The sequence below is a fragment of the Peromyscus leucopus genome, chromosome 6 (assembly GCF_004664715.2).
Source record: "Peromyscus leucopus breed LL Stock chromosome 6, UCI_PerLeu_2.1, whole genome shotgun sequence".
In the NCBI taxonomy this organism is placed as follows: domain Eukaryota; kingdom Metazoa; phylum Chordata; class Mammalia; order Rodentia; family Cricetidae; genus Peromyscus; species Peromyscus leucopus.
The window spans coordinates 6,874,928-6,895,205 of record NC_051068.1 but is presented as its reverse complement, the minus strand read 5'-3'; the positions used below and the strand labels follow the sequence as shown (position 1 = coordinate 6,895,205).

The 20,278-nt window shown below is 45.4% G+C and overlaps 1 protein-coding gene across 1 annotated transcript in view; it reads right to left on the bottom strand.

Annotated features, from left to right (window-relative positions):
- Positions 1–20,278, bottom strand: part of Spata16 (spermatogenesis associated 16) — a 272,366-nt gene that overhangs the window by 40,758 nt on the left and 211,330 nt on the right. Inside the window, exons 7-8 of the mRNA XM_028875802.2 lie at positions 5,186–5,332; positions 3,692–3,804 (exon numbers count right to left, since the gene is read on the bottom strand). Of these exons, the coding sequence (XP_028731635.1) occupies positions 3,692–3,804; positions 5,186–5,332 (260 nt within the window). The remainder of the gene's footprint in view (positions 1–3,691; positions 3,805–5,185; positions 5,333–20,278) is intronic.

The window sequence follows — 20,278 nt, the reverse complement described above, 5'->3', positions numbered from 1 at the left end:
CTGTTTTAAGAATGACTAACAAACAAGGTTCTTCAGGACAGATGTTGTCCAGGCATTGGCCATTCTCTTATAGCGGCAATGTCTTGGTGGTGCTGGATCCTTTACAGTGAAATGCGAATTTAGCTAATAGCTCATGGTCGGCGTCTGTGGTCACTGAGGCTGCAGGCCTGAGACCGACCCTCCCAGGGCAGCAGATCTGCTCCATGGCCGCAGAGGACACCTCAAGTCCTGCCTGTGTGGGGGGAGCTGAGCAAGTCAGTGACTGAAAGAAAAGAATTTGAGACTATGGGACTCAAGTGTTCCCCTCACAGTAGAAGAAAAATTAAAGTAGGCAAGATGTACAAGGAGGGCTGGAGAGATGGCTCAGAGGTTAAGAGCACTGGCTGCTCTTCCAAAGATTCTGAGTTCAATTCCCAGCAATCACATGGTGGCTCACAACCATCTGTAATGAGATCTGGTTCCCTCTTCTGAACTGCAGGCACACATGCAGGCAGAACACTGTATACATAATAAATAAATAAATCTTAAAAAAAAAGATGTACAAGGAAAAAGAAAAACCAATGAAACAGCCCTTTTGTCAAACAAAACCCAATCAGTGTGAATAATTAAAGTTCCTATGATCCCGAATGCTTAGTAAAGACACCTTGAGCAAATGCCTTATTTTACAGGTTCCACAAACTGGGGTAAGCCCATGGACAACACGGTGTATATTGATTCAAACGCACGGCAGTTGATATCTGAATGGGCAAAAACACACTACGAACTTGAAACACACCATTGAAAACTGCTTGTTAATGGTAGCAGGTGGGAATTCTTTCTAGTCACCAACTCATTATTTGCTTCATGAAGTTACCTTGGGAGCCAGCTTTACTCAGTCCTGCTTCATGAAACCGTGGCTGGGCAAACGTGAGACACAGAGGCCAGTGTTTGGACACCAGTACATGTTGTGTCAGGAACACTTTAGGCTCACTCATTTTGCTTTCATTAAGATAGTCTTCCCAGTGTTATCTCTAACAGGGGCAAAGACGGGGAAGTTGAAATTATTTGTAACTAGATGAGATGGACAGAGAGAACAAGACTTCTGGTGTCTCTTGTTTTGAGACTGACTCCACAGCAGAGGACCCCTGGCTATCAAAAATCTCTAATTGTGGTTGGGAGGTCTCATTTTCAGATTCATACAGAGACTCTTATATCAATTTCCACGTGGTCAGGAGACACTTGGGGAGGTGAGAAGGAAAGTGGTTGGACTTCCAGAAATTGCCTAACACTTTGAAGGGCCCAACCCTCATGCACATCATGTGGTCCAAGCCAACAGCAAATCACGTGGTCAACTTCTAAACAAGTAACAAGCTAAGGCAAGTGCTGCTCCAGAGAGTTAGAGCATAGACAGATCGCCACCAGTGCACCCAGGATTGCCAGGTGCCAGAGCAGCCTTGGACAGAGACCACCCAATGCTCATGTGATGATTCTTGGCAATGAAGACTTTATTGGTTCAATAACCTGATGATGACAGCGATGATGATGTGTGTGGATTTTTAGTTAGGATGGGAAGTGGTGTGTGTGTGTGTGTGTGTGTGTGTGTGTGTGTGTGTGTAAGGGATTATGATAAAAGGTGAACTGTGGAATAAGTCCCAAGTTTGTAGCACTGTAATGACACTGTTGTGAACTGAAAGTCTGTGTCACTTCCCAGATCATACGTCCAACCTCCAGCTTCAATGTGAACAAGTTTGGAGATGAGGCCTGGGTATGAGGTGATTAGGCTAAGATGAGGTTGTGAGGGTGGGGCCCTATCCAGGTGGGTTTTAACAGTCAACTTGGCACAACCAGCATTCACCCAGGAGGAAAGGAGTCTCAGCTGAGAAGCTGTCTAGGTCAGGCCTGTGGCTTTATCTTCGAGGAATTGTCCTCATTGTTGGTTGATGTGAGGGTACAGTCCATTGTTGGCAGTGCCACACCAGGTCAGGTAGTCCTGGGGCTGTATTAGAAAGCAGAGGAAGAGAGAGAGAGGGGGGGGGAGGGAGGGAGGGAGGGAGGGAGGAGAGAGGGAGAGAGAGAGAGAGAGAGAGAGAGAGAGAGAGAGAGAGAGAGGAACCAGTAAGCAGTGTTTTTGGCTGTCTTTGTTTGAGTTCCTGCCTGCGTGTTCCTGTGTTGAGTGCCTTCCAGGACTTCTCAGGATAGACTGTTTACTGAAAGTATAAGGTGAAATAAGCTCTCTTTTCCCCAAGTTGCCTTTGGTTATGGTGTTTATCACAGCAATAGAAAGCAAAGTAGACTAGCCACCATGGAGGGAGAGTGACCTTGCAAGAATCAGTGCCTGAGCTTTTGTTCTGTTTCTGTCTGAGCCCTCCCGGGGACACAGTGAAAATGCAACTTTATGAGAATCAAGAGGAAAGCCTTTACCTGAGCCACAGTAGGCTCTTGCCTTGATCTTGGACAATTACTATGTGATTGTAGAAATGTCTACTGTTGAACCCACAGGGCCTACAGTGTTTTGGCACAACAGCCTGAACCAAGTAAGAAAAGTATGGATTCCTCACCAGTAGAAATAGATGGAGGTAACTGAGTGGAACAGAGCTGTGGAGGGAAGGGGGTTTGCGGGGGGCGGGGGGGTGTCAGTTAACTGAGTGTACTTTTGTATTTGTAATGTATACAATTACAAATCATGCAAATAGATTGGATATTTTATAGCTTTCCTAAAATGCTGGGTGATGTTAGTGAGCAAGTAATTGCTGAACAGATGTTAAGTAGCTGCTCATGACGACCCCCTTGGTTCTCCTACAAACATCAAATCAACGATGTGATGCAAAAGCCACAGAAGGAGATTCTTCAAGATTTCCAACTTAAGGCCTTTTGGAAAACATTAAAATGAGGATAAACCTGCAGCCTTTGTAATGTATTAATGAGAAGGTCTCTGAATGCATTTTCAGTACAATAACATACAGTTTGTAAAAGAGCAGCAAAGAATTTGGGTCACATTTAGGACATTAGGGCACAGGATTGGGGGAAAGCACACTTTCCCTGGATTGTGAAACGGGATTACATCATTTATCTGAAGGCCACACACACACACACACACACACACAGCTCAGCAGCAATGTTCAGTGGCATCCTGTGATCGGGTGTGATCGGGTGTGATTGGGTGTGATCGGGTGTGATCGGGTGTGCAGACACACCCTCTGAGTTCCCGAGAAGACAGTGAGGCAGTCCTGCAATGGCTCAGTAAACGAAGGGGAAGCGCTACGATTGCTAACATTCTGTCATTGATTTGAGATGGAAGTTCACGGCAGCCTTGGATCAGACGGGAGGAAGGTGTGGAGAAGGAGAACGCTGCCAGGAGCCGTTCCTCTGACAAACTCTCAGGGCCACAGCGTAGCCCTGGGACATGTGTGGGGATGGAGTCATTAGCTAGCTTTAGCTTGGTTTTGTAAATGGGATTTTCTGTACTTCTTTCTTAAAAACAAAACAAAAGAAAAGACAACAACCACAACAAAGACCAAATCAACATGCAATGTTTGCTCTTTACTTTCATATCTTAGAAATCTCGGATGTTCACACTTCTTAAAAACAAAACAAAAGAAAAGACAACAACCACAACAAAGACCCCAAACTCAACACTGGCAATGTTTGCTCTTTCAGCTTTCCATACTCTTAGAAATCTCGGATGTTCACACAAGATTCATCGTATACCCACATTCAGTTGTGTGCTTCGGATGAAGTCCAGGATTGGCAGGATTCGCTTCCCCACCGTCTCCATCAGCCTCACTGTGTCTTCTCTGGTCAGCAGAGAGAAGGGAGTTTTATGTTCTAGAAATTGGAACAATAAATTTTTATTTTTTTTTCAGAATTCCATTTCAGAATGCTTTCTTTAGTGAGCTATAAACAGGTATTTCAATATTAACAGATAAGGAATCTTTAGTATGGACACTAGTTCCATCCCTAGCCCGCATGTCTAACAATAAAAGCTCCATGAGGAGAAGGCAGAGGAGACATCACCCTTTAGAAACTGACATTTATTCCTTTTCTTGATTGAGAGATCTAAGAGACAACCTGTGACAATTCACATATCTCAGCAGAATATGTTTGTCTTGGATTGTGAAAAAATGTTGTCATAAACATGTCTGATTCTTGTCTCGCTCCACTCAGGTGTTGTTCAAGTGTGCAGATGCCATTGACTTTGAACATGGCTCGAGGCTGAGATAAGCCTCAGGGGATACTGAACCAGGCAAAATTCCAGTTCTTAATTATGTGGTTACAGCCCAAGGAGCGGGCTCAACCTGGCCATGAATTCAGTCTGTACGTCTAAAATTTCAATTCCATGTAAACATTTTCTTGAAAATTTAAGCCAGAATTACTTAACACCATCAAATTATGCGCTCTTCAGGAGATTTAAACTCTTGACTAATTGTATAAAGGAAGAGTAGAGCAGACGTTAATGCACCAGCTGATAGTCCAGGGCCTGGAATTGACATTGCTGTTTTTGATTTCATGTACTAGTCATGTTGACAAACTGTTCATATTTGTTTTTAAAGGATAATAGATAATTTGCTATTTCTTTTTCCTGTGTGTGTGTGTGTGTGTGTGTGTGTGTGACCTTTTTAAATTTGTTTTTGTATGTGTGTGTGCATGCATACATGTGGAGGCCCCAGGTTGGTGGCAGGACTCATTCTCCATGCTCTTCCACTCTATTCACTGAGACAGGGTCTCTCCATCGAACCCAGAGTTTGCTGATATGGCTAGTTTAGGTAGTCAGCTTGCTCTGGCGGCCCCATCTCTGCCTTCCATGGCTAGCACCACACTCAGCTCCCCCAGCATTTCTGTGGGAATTGAAACTTTGATTCTCATGCCTGCAGTGCAAGTGCCAATTGTCGAGTCCCTGAAAGCCTGTGTTCTTGGTGGCTGTGACAGGCGGTGGTGGTGGTGGTGGTGGTGTCTGGAATGCTAGAAATCAGTTGGTAAGCTCCATGATTGTGTACAGTGTGTTCCTGGGGGGAGTTCTCCTGAAATAAGAATTGCAAGCATTATTAATCAGCCCACAAAGAAAATTAGAAAGATTAATAGTGACTTGAAAGCAAACATTTTGGATATCCAGGCCCTGCTATGAGCTGGGCACTGTGACACAGTCCCAGCCTTGTCCCGGTTTTCAAGTGGGGACATTTCAAAATTTGTACATGCAGGTTGCAATCACCTGTGAAAGTGGGCAGCTTCCTGCTTGACACCTTTTCCAAAAACTTCCCATCTTCTTTGTTTTTGAACCCAAGCGTCAACAGATACTGCTGAGGAGGGAAAGATGACCAGTCGGCCGTCTGAGGCAGCACGTGGAGCCCTTGGGTGTCTGAAAACGGCAGAGAAAGCAGCAGGAGGTCTGGTTGCAATTTTGTCATTTTCAGGCCCCTCCTCCGCTTAGGAATTGTGTTTAGAAAAATAATAAATATAAACACTAAAGGTGCAAAGTAAAATTATGCACATCAAAAGTACAAGCGGCTAATATATGTATTATTTGTAGCTTCCTTAGTGATATAAATACACACAAAACACCGTAGTAAGCCGTGAGCAGATTCCACGGCCATCCTTCCCCATTCATAATAATAGCCATTCAGGACCAGGTCATAGGAAGGGTCACTGTTTTCTGTGTGTTTGATTTTGTACCCTAGCTGAAGACTAAGGAAATAATGTTACATAAAAGGAAAAAGAAAAATAACTGAGTGAGAATTAAAAGAAACAGTGCTGGGAAAACTGGCTATTTACGTGTACAAGAACAAAATTTGATTTATCATCTCTCATGCTACACAAAACACAGTTTAAAAATGCATCAAAGTTTTAATGTAAGGCTCGGAACTCTGAGACTGCAAGAAGAGAACAGGGAAAGCACATTGGATTAGGCACAGGCCAGGATTTCCTGCAGGGAACTCCACTAGCACAGGACATAACCTCCAAATCGACAAATGAGTCGGCACAAAATTGAAAGAGTTCTGTAAAGCAAGTAAAACAATGGCCGGAGCGAAGAGACAGCCCACAGGATGGGACAGCTCGTTCCTGAGTCCACATCAGACAGGGTTCATATGTAGGATGTGTGAGGAGCTGCCAAAGTCAACCAACTCCAGTTCCCAGTGTTCCCTCACCAGACTGTTCTCACAAACGAAGGAATACACAAGGCCAAGTATACTTGGGAAAATATGCAACATCCATAGCCAGTGGAGAAATTCAACTTAAGACTATTATGAGCGCCTCCGGGCCAAGCCAATTTGAGTGGCCAGTACTGCCACCTGGGGCCGTGGTATCATCCAGACCAGGGCTGGTCTGCCTTCGGCCATGTCTGGGTCTGTGGCCCTGCAGCAGCTGGGATCTGGGGTGGTGTCCATGGCTCCTGTTACTACGGAGGGCTCTGCAGATGCCCAGGGTTTGGACAGCCACCTGAGCCCATGTTTGTGCCCGAGGGCCATATTGCCACAGGTGCCATACTGATCTAGGTGGCCTGTGCTGCCATCAGGGCCATGATAATGTCCAGGTCCCGAGCTGCTATCGAGGGCCATGACTGGGTCCATGGTTCTACTGCAGCTGGGGTCTGTGATGATGTTCGTGGCCCGTGCTAGCACAGGGGCTCTTTGGAACCATGAGCTGTTGAGTTAGTCCCGCCTTTCACTAGCCTTGCTCTCCTCCCCACACGCCCCTGGATACCGCAGCAAGAGAGCTAGGCCCATCCCGTGGGGGAGTAGGGGAGTGCTATCCACTCGACCGACCCCCCCACCCCCCACCCCCCACACTCCTGCAACATGGCTCCACACCTCACCACAGGCATGCACCCTGTCTGGGCAGCACACTAGAGCTGACCCTATTGTTGAGGATGCAGATGAGGCAGCCCTTAAGGTGTGAGGGCAACAGAGCTGACCCCACTCCCCTTGTCTGCCCTGCGGTGGCGGGGATGAGGGAAAGATGCCCACCCCCTCTGCCCCTTGTGGCAGATGAGAGAGCCGGCCCCAGGGTCACAGGAGGGGGAGACCTAGCTCTGCCCCTCACCAGCTGCACCTCACCGGAGCACTGGCCCTGCACCCCGCCTGCCCGGGCAGCACATTTGAGCTGCCCCAGTTGGTAGTGGTGCAGGTGAGCCAGCGCTGAGGGCATGAAAACAGGAGAGCCGACACCCCTCACCCTCATATGCCCTCCTACAATCTGGAGAGAGGATCCTGCACCTCACCTGGGCAAAACTGTAGAGCTGGCCCTGGTAGTATGAGTGTGAGTGACCCGGGATCTGAGGGCCTGAGAGCAGGAGAGCTGGCCTGACACCATGCGGCACGCTGCATTGGGTGAGCTAGCTGAGGTGGTGCTGGAGAGCTTGCCTGGGTAGTGAGGATGAGGGAGAGCTGGGGTGCTGACCAACCCAGCTATCACCCAGCCCCAGAACCAGGGCTATGAGTTGTTCCACCCCGACATCCACCGCATCTATGAACTGTTGGAGCGTGTGGAGGAGATGAACAGAAGGATCTCCATGACACAGGACAACAGCAGGCTATCCAAGAGGAGCCCCAGGGAGAGCACGTTATTGGTGGTGTAGCAGAAGCCAGAGGCCTCGAGGCAACAAACACTTGCAAGTGAAGATGAATGGAACAAACTGAACTGTGTGACCCAGGAGGTCACACTACAGCCTCCACAACAAGGGTCTTCTCCTTCTTTTGCTTTTGTTTTTCTTTCTTTGTCTTCTTTTCTTTCTTTTTTTAAATTTGGGGGTGGGTTGCAAGGGTAAAGGGCAGATGTGAGGGGATGGGGAGATGAGTGGGATTGGAATGCATGATGTGAAATCCACAAAGAATCAATAAAAGTAAAAAAACAAAAATAACTGTTCTGAGACTCTATCTTAACCCAGTCATAATGGCCACCACTAAGAAAACAGCAGCGAGCCAGGCGGTGGTGGCTCAGGCCTTTAATCCCAGCACTCAGGAGGCAGAGGCAGGCAGATCTCTGCGAGTTCCAGGCCAGCCTGGTGTATAAATCGAATCCGAGGACAGTCAGGGCTACATAGAGAAACCCTGTCTCGAAAAACAAAAACACCCTCCCTCCCTGCCGCCAAAAAACAACCCAAAAAAAAAAAAATAAAGAAAAGAAAACAGTAGCAAGAAGTGCTGTCAAGGATGTGGCCCAGAAGAGGGTCCTTTTCCACTGCTGATAAGATGTGAGTTGGCCCGTCACTGTGGGGATGGCATGGAAATCTCTAAAAAGCTAAACAAAACAAAACGAACAAAAACAGGTCTACCATGTGACCTAGCGATATCATTCTTGGGTGTATACTCTAAAATCAACATACCACAAAGATAGTCATAAATTCACGTTTACTGCTACATTATTTATGGTAGCTAAGAAATGGAACTAGGAAGTCCGTCAACAGATGAATTGATAAAGAAAATGTGGTTTGTATACACAATGAAATTTATTCATCCATAAGAAAAAATGAAATCATTATGGTAGGTAAAGTAAGCCAGACTAAGAAAGAGTAAAGCTTCATGTTTTCTCTAAGATATAGAATCAAGATTTATGTGTGTGTGTGTGTGTGTGTGTGTGTGTGTGTGTGTGTGTGTGTGTGTTTGTGTAGATCACAAGCCTAGAAAGAGGCCCATGGAAGGTAAAGAAGAGATCTTAAGTTGGGGTAAGACAGGATAATGGAGTACATCTGACATAAAATTAGAAGGTGGTCTGTTCGTGAGGAGGAAGGGGTCTAGCAAGCTGGGTACCCAGACAAGAGAGGGTAGAGTGAGAGAGGAAACAAATGAGAACAAGGTATAAACTTCGGGGAGGGAGCAGAGGGGAGGATGGGAGAGGATATATGCGGAGGGATAAATAAAATAAGCACCAGAAACAAAAAAGAAGGCATATATGAAAACATCATGATGAAACACATTACTTCATATTGGTGAAATTATTAAGGCCACTCCACGTAGTTAAAAGGGAGGTTTATTTTGTGGGGTAACTTACAAGTGAAGGGATAGTTTACAGGGTCTGGGAAAGGCGTGGCACAGCTCAGCGGTGTTCTCTGGAGAACTCTGCTCGGTCTACCTCCAGCGTCCAGGGTCCAGACACCAAGAGAGCCAGGAGGGCCCCGCCTTGTAGGCGTGACAGTCACTGAAGCCTCAATGGGGGTTGCAACTTCCAGATCAAAGCTGGAATGGCTACCCACTACAACTTCATATGCTAAGTTAAACCACAGTTACATGGGGAAAAACCTGGGATGATCATGGCATTGACGGTAGTAATTGGACTTGTGTTGGGAGCGCAACTCTAAAAAGCGAACCCAGTTCCTCATGGCGGCTGTAAGAGCTGCCGCTGGCTCAGGACCACTTTCTTCCTGGCAGAGCTTTAAGTGGTGTGTGTGCACTGTCTTGTGTGCACTGTCTTTACGATTGATGTCGGCACTTCCACCAAGGAATTAGGAAAGTGGAGGGACCTGTCCAGGAGCTACCTGCTATTGGTGAAATTATTAAGGCCACTCCATGTAGTTAAAAGGAAGATTTATTTAGTGGGTGACTTACAAATGAAGGGATAGGTAGGTCGCCGGTCTGGGGAAGGTGTATTGCAGTCCAGTGGTGTTCTCTGGAGCTCTGCTCCGTCAACCTCCACCGTCTAGGGTCCAGGAACATAGCGCGTGCTCACCCATTCAGATCTTGGGTCTCTCAGTGCCTCCCTTGGCCCCGCCTTGTAGGTGTGACAGTCACCGAAGCCTCAATGGGGGTTGAAACTTCCAGATCAAAGCTGGAATGGCTACCTACTACAACCTGCCCAATGAAAGCAGTCTGGAAGTAGCATCAAGGACCGATGTCCACAGCCTGCCCATCACAGAGGGTCTGCCCATCGCGCTGTTTGGGATTGGGTGGTTCTGTGCTACTTTAGGGGAAGGAAGGTCATCCTTGTGCCTTGAAGGCCAAGATTTGCCCCATTCATCTTTACTTTGAGCAGCGAACCTTTGCTCTGCTGTGAAAAGACTTCTCAATTAGTGATGGATGAACGCAAGGCTGCAGAAGCTCAGTGCTGAGTCCTGTTGGAAAGAGAAATGGCACCAATTTCTAATATCTTGGAATTATAATTTTTTTTAAGATCAGTTTTAAACATAGAATAAAATGGCCCATTTCTAGCCTTCACTCTTTATTGGTAACATTTCTTTAAAAAACAATAGGCATGGAACATCCTAGTTGGATTTGTATAACCACCCTGGCCCCTTTGCTCATGTTCAGCTAGACGGTGGCTGAGAAGTCGCTTGTTTATTTATCTAGGCAAGGGTCTCCTCCCACATGGTCCACACTGACTTGGAACTCATGATCCTCCTGCCTCAGCTCTTATACTGCTGAGATTATGCATGCCCCATCATGCTGGGTTCTGATGCCCGAAGCTTTGGAAACTTGAACATGGATCATATTCTCTCACCCCTGGGGCCCCTTCTATGTTTCACATGTGGCAGCTGCCCAGAGCCTCTCTGTGGAGTCCTCATTTTCCAGATTAGAGTGTGTGAAAACTGCAGTAAGTTATCGGCAATCTATTTAGCATATGTGTTAAATAGTTTAGTATACTCTGTTTCTTCCATGAACTATCATAAAACTCAAACCCAGAACAAAGACATGCTGTACATGTTTTAGTCTTTCTTGGGTGGTTGGGCACTTCATGAGAACTGACATTTACCTGATATTTCTGAGTCGCACACTTTATTAAGATCCTCTTTTTGCTCAACACACATGGCAGATAAGGTACGTCTTCTGGCTAACCTTACAGATTATGAAACTGGATCTTCACGAGTTTACAAAGGAGGGCTGGGGAGATGGCTCAGTTTACCAGTAAGGTAAGGTGTTTGCCACGTAAGCAGGAGGATCAGAGTTCAAGCCAAGTGCAGTAGCCTGTGCCTACGGCTCCTGTGCTGGGGCGGACACAGATGTGCCCTTAGGCCTGCTGGCCAGCCCTCTAACTGAACAGGTTAGCTGTGAGCTCAGTGAGAGACCAAGGTGAGGAGTTACTTAGGAAGACATTTGATGTCACTCTCTGGCCTCTACCCACAAGCGCATGTCTGCCCTCCCCAAACAGGCACACATACAAATAAAAATCAGTCTTTGAAATGCTCATGGCAGAGAGTCACAGACAGATCTGGCGACAATGCTGGGAACTGGATTTTGTGCAGAGGAAGTGGAATTCTTTGACATTTGGTGTTTTGGTTGTGCCATTGATGAAATAGAGCAGACCCAGATAACAGGGAGATGTGAAGGGGTTGGCTTGCCTGGAATATTAGTTGAATGAAGAGACCAGTGTTACTATGGGAAGTGATTAAACAGACTAGAAAAATTAATCTTAGCCCCAGAGCCAACAAAATGTAAGTATATTTTGACTCTTCTTGGTCCTAGCTAGATACATCCCTTCCAATGTGAATTTGATTAATTGTTATCTTCTAAGTAAAATTTGGAATGTGTTTAGACCTTTAGCACATGTTGTTAACTTTAGAAAGGAATGCAAGTGATTGGTTTTGGTTTTGTTTTTTCTTCCATTTACATGCAGAGTAATTGCAGACTGTGAACATCTATTTTGGCAGGTAATCTATGACCCCCACATAACAACATACTTCCCAAATGCGAAGCTCATGTAACTTCATTTGAGTGGAATTGTCCTCAACTTTGTGCTTAAACATATGCCTGAAATTCTTGTGTTTCTGGTGGGTAAGAAAGTTAACCAGGTTATATTGTCCTCTGGTAGAAATGATTTTAAGAAATGCCCTTCTGGCTCCTGTTGTGTCAAGAAGACTGGGAGAAGATAGGTCTTTTTCGTCCATCCCTTTATAGTTTATCAGCATTGGAGAAGAAATTTAAAAGTCTATAATAGAATTTATTATTAAAATTCAGCTTGTGGCACAGCTGTAAGTTTTTACTATAGGAAAGTAGATTCTTACAAAACACTATCAAAGAGAGACCATGAAGATTACATTTCTTGAAAAATCATATTTTTCAATCCTTTTTTTCCTTCCAGATGAAAGATAGCTAAAGCTTAGCAAAAGAGGTTTAGATAGTTGTTTGTTAACCAGAAATATAGTGCATGGGGAAGACTAGCATTGTCCAATCAGCTGTTGGAGTTACTGAAGCTTTTGATCTCTCCATTTCTGCTGGTTCCTTTTAAAAATCATGTTTCTGGTGTTTGTTGTCTGTCTCTCTGTCTCTCTTGTTTTTATACACTGTGCTGGTTAGTCTAGAATCACCTGGGGGACAGGTGGGCCTCTGTGAATGCCTGTGGAGGATTCTCTTGTGTTATTTGAGGTGGGATGGCCTGCCTGCTGTGGGGGTCATCATTTCCTGACTGGGATCCTGGCCTGTGTAGGTGGGTAAAGGGAACTGAGGGGCAGCTAAATGCCTTCATCGTCCTCTGCTTCCTGATTGTGGATGTCATGTGAGCAGCTGCGTCAAGCCTCCGACACCCTGACTTCACGTTCTTGATGGACTGTATCCTTGAGCTGTGAGCTAGAATACACCCTTTCTCCTTCAGTTGCTTTCTCAGGGTATTTTACACAGTGACAGGAAAAGAAACCAAGTTATGTGGTTAGTTTTTTGTTCACTTGGCACAAGCCAGAGAGTCATCTGAGAAGAGGGAACCTCAACTCAGAAAACACCTCCATCAGATTGGCCTGTAAGCAATCTTCAGGTCATTTTCTTGACTGATTACTGATGTGGGAGGGCCTGGTGCATTGTGGGTGGTGCCTCCCCTAGCCAGGTGGTCCTGAGCTGTAGAAGAAGGCAGGCTGAATAGATCATGGAGCTCAAGCTAGAAAGCAGTGTTCCTTCATGGTCTCTGCTTCTTCCACTTCCTGCCCTGAGTTCCAAAATTTACCTCAGATGGAACAAATTCGTTTGTTGTGAAATCTTAGGTGAAGATGTGTCACATTTGTTTATGCTGTGGAACATTTGTTTAATGATGCAAAGATGTGTTGCATTTGATGATGTTACATTTGTTTAATTCTGTGAAGCTGTGTTAGTTTGCCTGTCTAAAACACCTGATTGGTCTAATAAAGAGCTGAACAGCCAGCCAGTAGTGAGCCAGGAGAAAGGATAAGTGGGGCTGGCAGGCAGAGTGAGTAAATAAGAGGAGAAATCTGGGACGAGTAAGAGCAAGACAAAGGAAAAAGAGAGCAGGGCATCCAGGGCCAGCCACCCAGCTACACAGCCAGCCACAGAGTAAGAAATAAAGGAAGGTATATAGGATAGAGAAACATAAAAGCCCAGAGGCAAAAGGTAGGCAGCATAATTTAAGAAAAGCTGGGTAGAGATAAGCTAAGTTAAGGCTGGGCATTCATAGGTAAGAATAAGCGTCTGTGTGATTTATTTGGGAGCGGGGCAGCAGGTCCCCCAAAGTAAAAAGAGTAAAAGAGTCAACTACATTTGTTCCCAGAGCTGACTTCTTTCTCTTCAGTTTTCCTTGCCCCTGATGCTTGCCAAAGTGATGAGGATAACTAGTGTGCAACCATTTGTTTTTCTCTGACTCAAAATTCAAGACCATTGTTGACTAACATTTCCTTGTCTCCTTGAAACTTATGGCATCTCAATTACTAATAGTGCTGGTTATATGCCACCTCAGCCTCCTTCCATGTCTTACAGTCACCCTCTTGACCAGATTTCTCATCACAGAGAATCTCCGTCACAGAGACGGTCTCCCAGAAAGCATCGTTACTAGCATTGCCATTGGTTGTATGCTGATGCAGCTCCGCCCACCACCCCTGTCACTGTCCCATTTCCCCTCAGAGCTTCAGTGGTTCCTTCCCAGGAAATCAAGACTCCCAGGTAAGTACCATCATTGCCCTCTCACAAAGATGAAAAGGTTTCTACTCCAGAAGACACAGATAAGTTGGGTGTGGTGGTGCTTGCCTGGAGCCGCCCATCCTCTGGAGACAGGTGTAGGTGGAGTGCAAGTTTTAGGGCTGCATAGCAAGCCCCAGTCTCCACCAACTTCAGGCAAGCACCACGCCAGCCTGTAACATTCCATACTGTCTTTCCTGGTTTTATGTTTTTAATTTGGTGTAACTCTGCCATCACTTCGGCAGATTTCTCTGCATTTCACCAGCTTGTGTCTATCCGGCTTCTGAACTTCTGTTTGTGTCCCAAGAGCACACAATCATTCTCTCCATTTTTCCATTTCCCAGTTGGGTCTAACTCACCTCACCTTGTCTGGAAGGCTTTCCTGACTCTGTCAGTTATCCCCTTCAAACTCAGTTCCAGCGACTGCTACTTCACAAGGATACCTCTTAACTCACCAACAGATTTTCATGCCACTGAAGCTCACATTTTCAGGTCATATTCTTACTACAAGGGGACTGGCGGGTGCTCAATCAATTCTTCAACTGAATCTAGAAACACATTTCTTTTCAAGTTCCAAATTTTGAATGATGCAAATGAGAACAAATGTCTGCTGCTTCTGAGATATGGCTTATGTTCTGTCACTAACTGTAGGGAAGAGTCATACTGATTTGCATTTTAACTCAAGCTCAAATGGGTCATGGTTTATCTCACAAAGGGCTACTCAGCGCTAAGATGCTGGGATGAGCATAGCACCTCTGACTGGGTTGCTAGTTTCACAATTAGACTGTATTAATTACTTTTCTGTTGCTGTGACAGAATACCCTGACAAAAGGGTTTATTTCGGCTTACAGTTCTAGAAGGAGACAGTCCATCATGAAGGGAAATCCTGGCAGCAGACGTTTCTCTCCAGCCTGGCAGTCAGGAAGCCATGTGCTGGAAAAGGCTGGGGAGAACAAGGCTGTGGGATGGCAGAGCCTGCTCCAGTGATACACTTCCTCCTGCAACATTCCATCTCTTCAAGGTTTCACAAGCTCCCCAAACAGCACCACCTCCTGGGAACCAAGTGCTCAAAACCATGAGCCTGTGGGGACACTGCTCATTCAAACCCCACTCAGGCTGGACACTGGACACTGGACACTGCCGGTCCTTCAGAGAATTTTCAAACATGGGTATCTGGTCACAGAAGACTGTGCTGCAAGAAATACCAGCAGCATAGAAAAGCATCAACAGAAACATGAAATATCGATTGTGGCCTAACAGACTCATCTATATGTCAGGGAGAGCTGTATTTGTTATGAAGTTGAACATCTATAAAATGAAATTTGAACTCTCTGGCAGTAAAGTATGAACTATAAGTACCATTATCATCAATTGGACACCTAATCATAACTACGGCTGACGGGCCATGAATGAACCTTTCAAGGAGTCTTTTCCTTTAAAAAATTACATTTATTTATTTATTTACATGCGCGCGCGCGCGCACGCGCACACACACACACACACACACACACACACAGTGCAACTTGGAGGCATTAGTTTTCTTGGTGGCAAGTACCTTTACCTGCTGAGCCATCCCACTGTTTAAAAGCACTAATAATAGAAACAAAAATCAGAGGGATCTCAAGTCCCCCCGAGGGACATGCAGATCTACCTGCATCCTATCATCCCTTTTTCTAGTCCCACCTTCTACTTTCTGGAGTCTGTCATCTCCCTGCCCTTTGTCCGTAACAAAATGTTCTGACATTTTGAGTTAGAGCAAAATCTCATTTCTAAAGGTCCCAATTGTTCAGTGAGGGATGGGACTGTGTGAGTTTTATGTGACTTCTCTTTACTGATCAGTTTCAGAGTTTAGCTCCTGCTGTGCTTCTGAATGCCGACACTCCGTCATTACCTCTTTCTTAGTCATTTCTGAGTTTTATCTTGTACTCTTTTTAATGCCAATCCTTCTGTCTTGGAACTTTTCCACAAACTCACATCAGCAAGAAAGTAGCAAAAGGCAGCAACTTTTCAGCTAAGTTGTCCTCATTGCCTTCCCTCATAAATAATACAAAGTTTTCTACTTTTCAAGACACCGATGAGCTGGGTGTGCATGCCTGTAGCCCCTACACTCTGGAGGCTGGGCTGTGAGGTTGCAAACTTGAGGCAAGGCTGGGTTATACAGTGAGAACTGATCTCCCCAAACCCCAAACAGGCGAAGACCCACCACTTAAAACTTAGTGTGCTTGGAGTTTTGCATTTGATGTGTGAGCCAGCAATATGAATAATGGATTGTTGCATAATAAATTGTATTTTCCCCTGGGCCATTATAATTACAGAGTTACACATGCAAGCGGGAAAAACTGGCTTCCATTCCCAAGAATCCTCATTTTCACTTCAGGCTGTTGGTCTACTTCTCTGAGACCAATTTGGTGTATTTAAGTTTCCTTTCATAGCCTGTATAAAATTTAGAAAGATAAGTAACCCCACAGGAATTTTATATACATTTCATTTCTATTTTGCTTAGAATCCTTGTTGGTTGCAACATTTTCTTTAGTCAGCTCTATTGGGTCTTTGGGACTCATTACATTGAACTTACTCAAATCCACTTGAAGTAGGTCTCAGGCAATGCGAGAGTTAAAGACACAGCTACTCCCTTCCTTGACTGTTCACTAGAACACTGTGGGTGCATCAGCACCATGCCGACTGCGCTGTGTAAGGGTTGGCATGGCCGGCCATTGCTTGAGTATCCCTCCCTCCCCCTCCCTCCCTTCCTCTTTCTCCTTCCCTCCCTCCCTCCCTCCCTCCCTCTCTCCCCCCTCCCTTCCTCCCTTCCTCTCTTCCTTGCTTCCTATCCCCTCCTCTTCCTTTTTCTTTAAAAGACAAAAATGATGGCAACACAGTGAATGTTCGAGCTCTGTACTGCCTCCTGAAGTCATGCTGATGCATGTGGGCTGTGCTCCTGCAGAAGGCCATGTCCATGTTACCACTGAAGGTCACGTGGATGTCCGTGGTCTGTGCTGCCATCTGAAACCATGTTGATGTCCGTGGGCAGGTTGACACTGGGACCATACTAGTGTTCATGGCCTGTGCTGCCGCTGAGGGTCATACTGGTATCTGAGGCCCATGCTGTGGCAGAGATCTGTACTGCCACCAGAGACCATGCTGAAGTGTGTGACATGTGCTAATGCCAGTGGCCATGTGGACTTCTGTGGTTCGTGCTGTTGCCAGCAACCATGTGGAAGTTCATGATCCATGCTCCCACTGACTGTAAAGGGCAAGGAAGCTTCTCCTGCAGTGGTATCGATGACAGCAGACTCACAGTTGAGAGTGAGAGACACAGAAGGCTTCTGTGACAACCTCTACCAACTACCCCATACTCCTCTTCCTTGACAAAACAGAAGAAACAGCCTCAACAGGAAGCCATTGAAGAGAACTCATAAAAATTATGGTGAGGATACTGAAGTGTAGCTCTCCACAACTGATGGCTCTGGCAGGGTGCAGGCGGGGAAGGACTCCTGTTTTCCTTCCTGTTTTCTGTAAGGGGCTGGCCACTGGGAGTGTCACCATGCTCCAGTGAGTATAGGGCCAACACAAATTGGACTTTTCTGGGGGGTCACAAGGCTGAGGGGTGGACCTGGGAGGACTGGGGGGTGAGTATTATTGGGGTACATTATATAAAATTCCCAGCCGGGTGGTGGTGGCACACGCCTTTAATCCCAGCACTCGGGAGGCAGAGCCAGGAGGATCTCTGTGAGTTCGAGGCCAGCCTGGGCTACCAAGTGAGTTCCAGGAAAGGTGCAAAACTACACAGAGAAACCCTGTCTCGAAAAAACCAAAAAAAAAAAAAAAAAATTCCCGAATAATCAATAAAAATATTATGTTAGAAACAAAACAAAAACAAAACATTTGAAAAACTTTCTCAGTCTCTCTCCTACTCTGAACTCGAGCCCTGGGCTGGAGTGGCAGAGCAGTTAGGGGCACTCGCTTCTCTTACCGAGGACCAGAGCTTGGCTCCAGCACACATCAGACAGCTCACAGCTGCTTGTACCTGCAGTTTCAATGTATATGAATCCTCTTCTGGGAACCTGTGCGCGCGCGCGCGCACACACACACACACACACACACACACACACACACACACACACACGCACACACACACACATACACAAATAAACATATTAAAAAAATTTTTTTTGAAGCAGGGTCTCATCAAGTAGCCTCGGCTAGGCTGAAACTCACTATGTGGACCAGACTGACCCCTACACCATATGATCCACCTGCTTCTGCCTCCACAGTGTTGGGATTAAAGGTGTTTTTAAAAGTGTGACATGATGAACTTGTCAGTCAGTCCATTATACTGTCTTGACACCAGTGATGTGCTTGTGAATGAGTGGGTGGGGCAATTTCACATCTCAAGACGTAGTTGACCGTTTTGCTATTGCTCTCTAGGACCTAGCACTTGAGGCATGGCGGGTAGGGGAATACAAGGTACAGCGTCAGAACAAATTTGACCAAGGAAACAGAGCAGTAGAGACATGGAGCCGTTGGGTACAGCTGTGTTTGAAGGTGGTGCCACCTACAGACACTTCAGATGCAGGGATTGGCCTGTTCCGCACCCCGCTGCCCTTTGGAAGCCTGTATGCTCATTGTTTGAGCTGGTGACTGGCACTTGACATGGAAGGTTCAATACATTTACAAATAATTTAAAAAATATTAAGTTCACATGTAAAACACATAAATACATCAAATTCAATGTTTGGGGAGAATATTTCCTTTATATACATTTTCCTCATAGGAGGACTGGGGAGTGTTAATTTTTATACCAAGTGCATACAACAAAATTGAGCATATCTTGATGATGCCCTTATATATCACAGTAGTAATATAATACTAGGTGGCTATATGAAAAGTGACATAGCTAGTCTATGGTGGTATTTTATTTGTACTAAAATGTGATTTTAATTGTATGTTAATAAATAAAGTTGCCCAGGGGTCAGAGCTATTAGAGCCATAGCAAGAGCATGGCAGTGGTGGCACACGCCTTTAATCCCAGCACTTGGTAGACAGAGCTAGGTAGATCTCTATGTGTTCAAGGATACAGCCAGCATTGGAGACACACACCTTTAATCTCAATACCATAGAAGACCTGGAAGTCTCTACAGACAGGCAGTGATGAGGCAGCCATGTGTTTGGGATTACAACCAATGAGAAGGCAGAACAGAAAGACTATATAAAGACAACCACACAGGAAGTAGCTCTCTTTCAGAGAGGTAGGACCACTGCAGGAGGAAGGGTAAGGTTTTAGCTCTGAGCTCTGACCTCTTGGCTTTCTTCTTTACATTGGTTCTGTGTTTCTTATTTAATTAGATGGTTGGTTATATCTACACTAGTCCTTTAAAATTAATCCTGGCACTTCACTGCTAAATATATACTCCAAATAATTGGTAGACAAGGCTAAAATAGGTAGTTATACGCTCACATTCATAACACTATACATAATAACCAAGTAGTGGAAAGAACTCATGTTAAATTGGCAATGAAACTGTGATATGTACACATATACACACACACATACATACACACATATGTACATACACACATACATATATATACACACATATATACATATTAATTATACTTAAGAGGAAAGTGAAATCTGGTATGGACAACATGAATGAACCTTGAAGACATTATGTGATATGGAGTAAGCCAGATACAAATGGATAAAATATCCCTGACAATATCATCTTACATAAAGTTTTCTGCTTCTCACTCTCTCCCTTCCTCTCTCTTGCCATGAGGTGGTGCGCACCTCCTCTCTCCCTTTCTTCCCTTTTCTCTTTCTCTTCTTCTTCTCTCAGTCCCCACCCAGCTTTCTCTCTCTTCCCTTCTCCCTTTCCCTCCAATAAAACTTTCTACATGGGTACTGTGTCTGCATGGTGTGAGTGACTTTCCTCCATGTCCCCTTGGCTGCCGCCCGCCATGTCTGCTTGGCATGCTTCCCTCACCCACTGTGGGGCACATTGGCTCAAACCTGCCAAGGCCTCTCTCTGCTGGGGATGTCTTTCTGTATGATGTGAATGTGTTGCTCTGATTGATTGATAAATAAAATGCTGATTGGCCAGTAGCCAGGCAGGAAGTAGCAGTAGGTAAGACAAGAGAGAGGAGAATTCTGGGAAGAGAAAGGCTGATGGAAAAGTACTGGTAAGCCACAAGCCAAAGGGCAACTTATAGATGAACAGAAATGGGCTAACTTAAGATATAAGAACTAGATAGCGAAAAGCCTGCCATGGCCATACAGTTTATAAGTAATATAAGTCTCTGTGTGTTTACTTGGGTCTGAGTGGTTGTGGGCCCTGGCGGGACTGGAGAAAACTCCAGTTACAGAGAAGTCAAATTCATAGAGACAGAGAGTAGAAGGAGAATTCCGGGGCTGGCAGAAGGGGTGTGAGGAGTTGCTGCTTAATCCATATAGAGTTCAGCTGGGGGAGTTGAAAATTGCT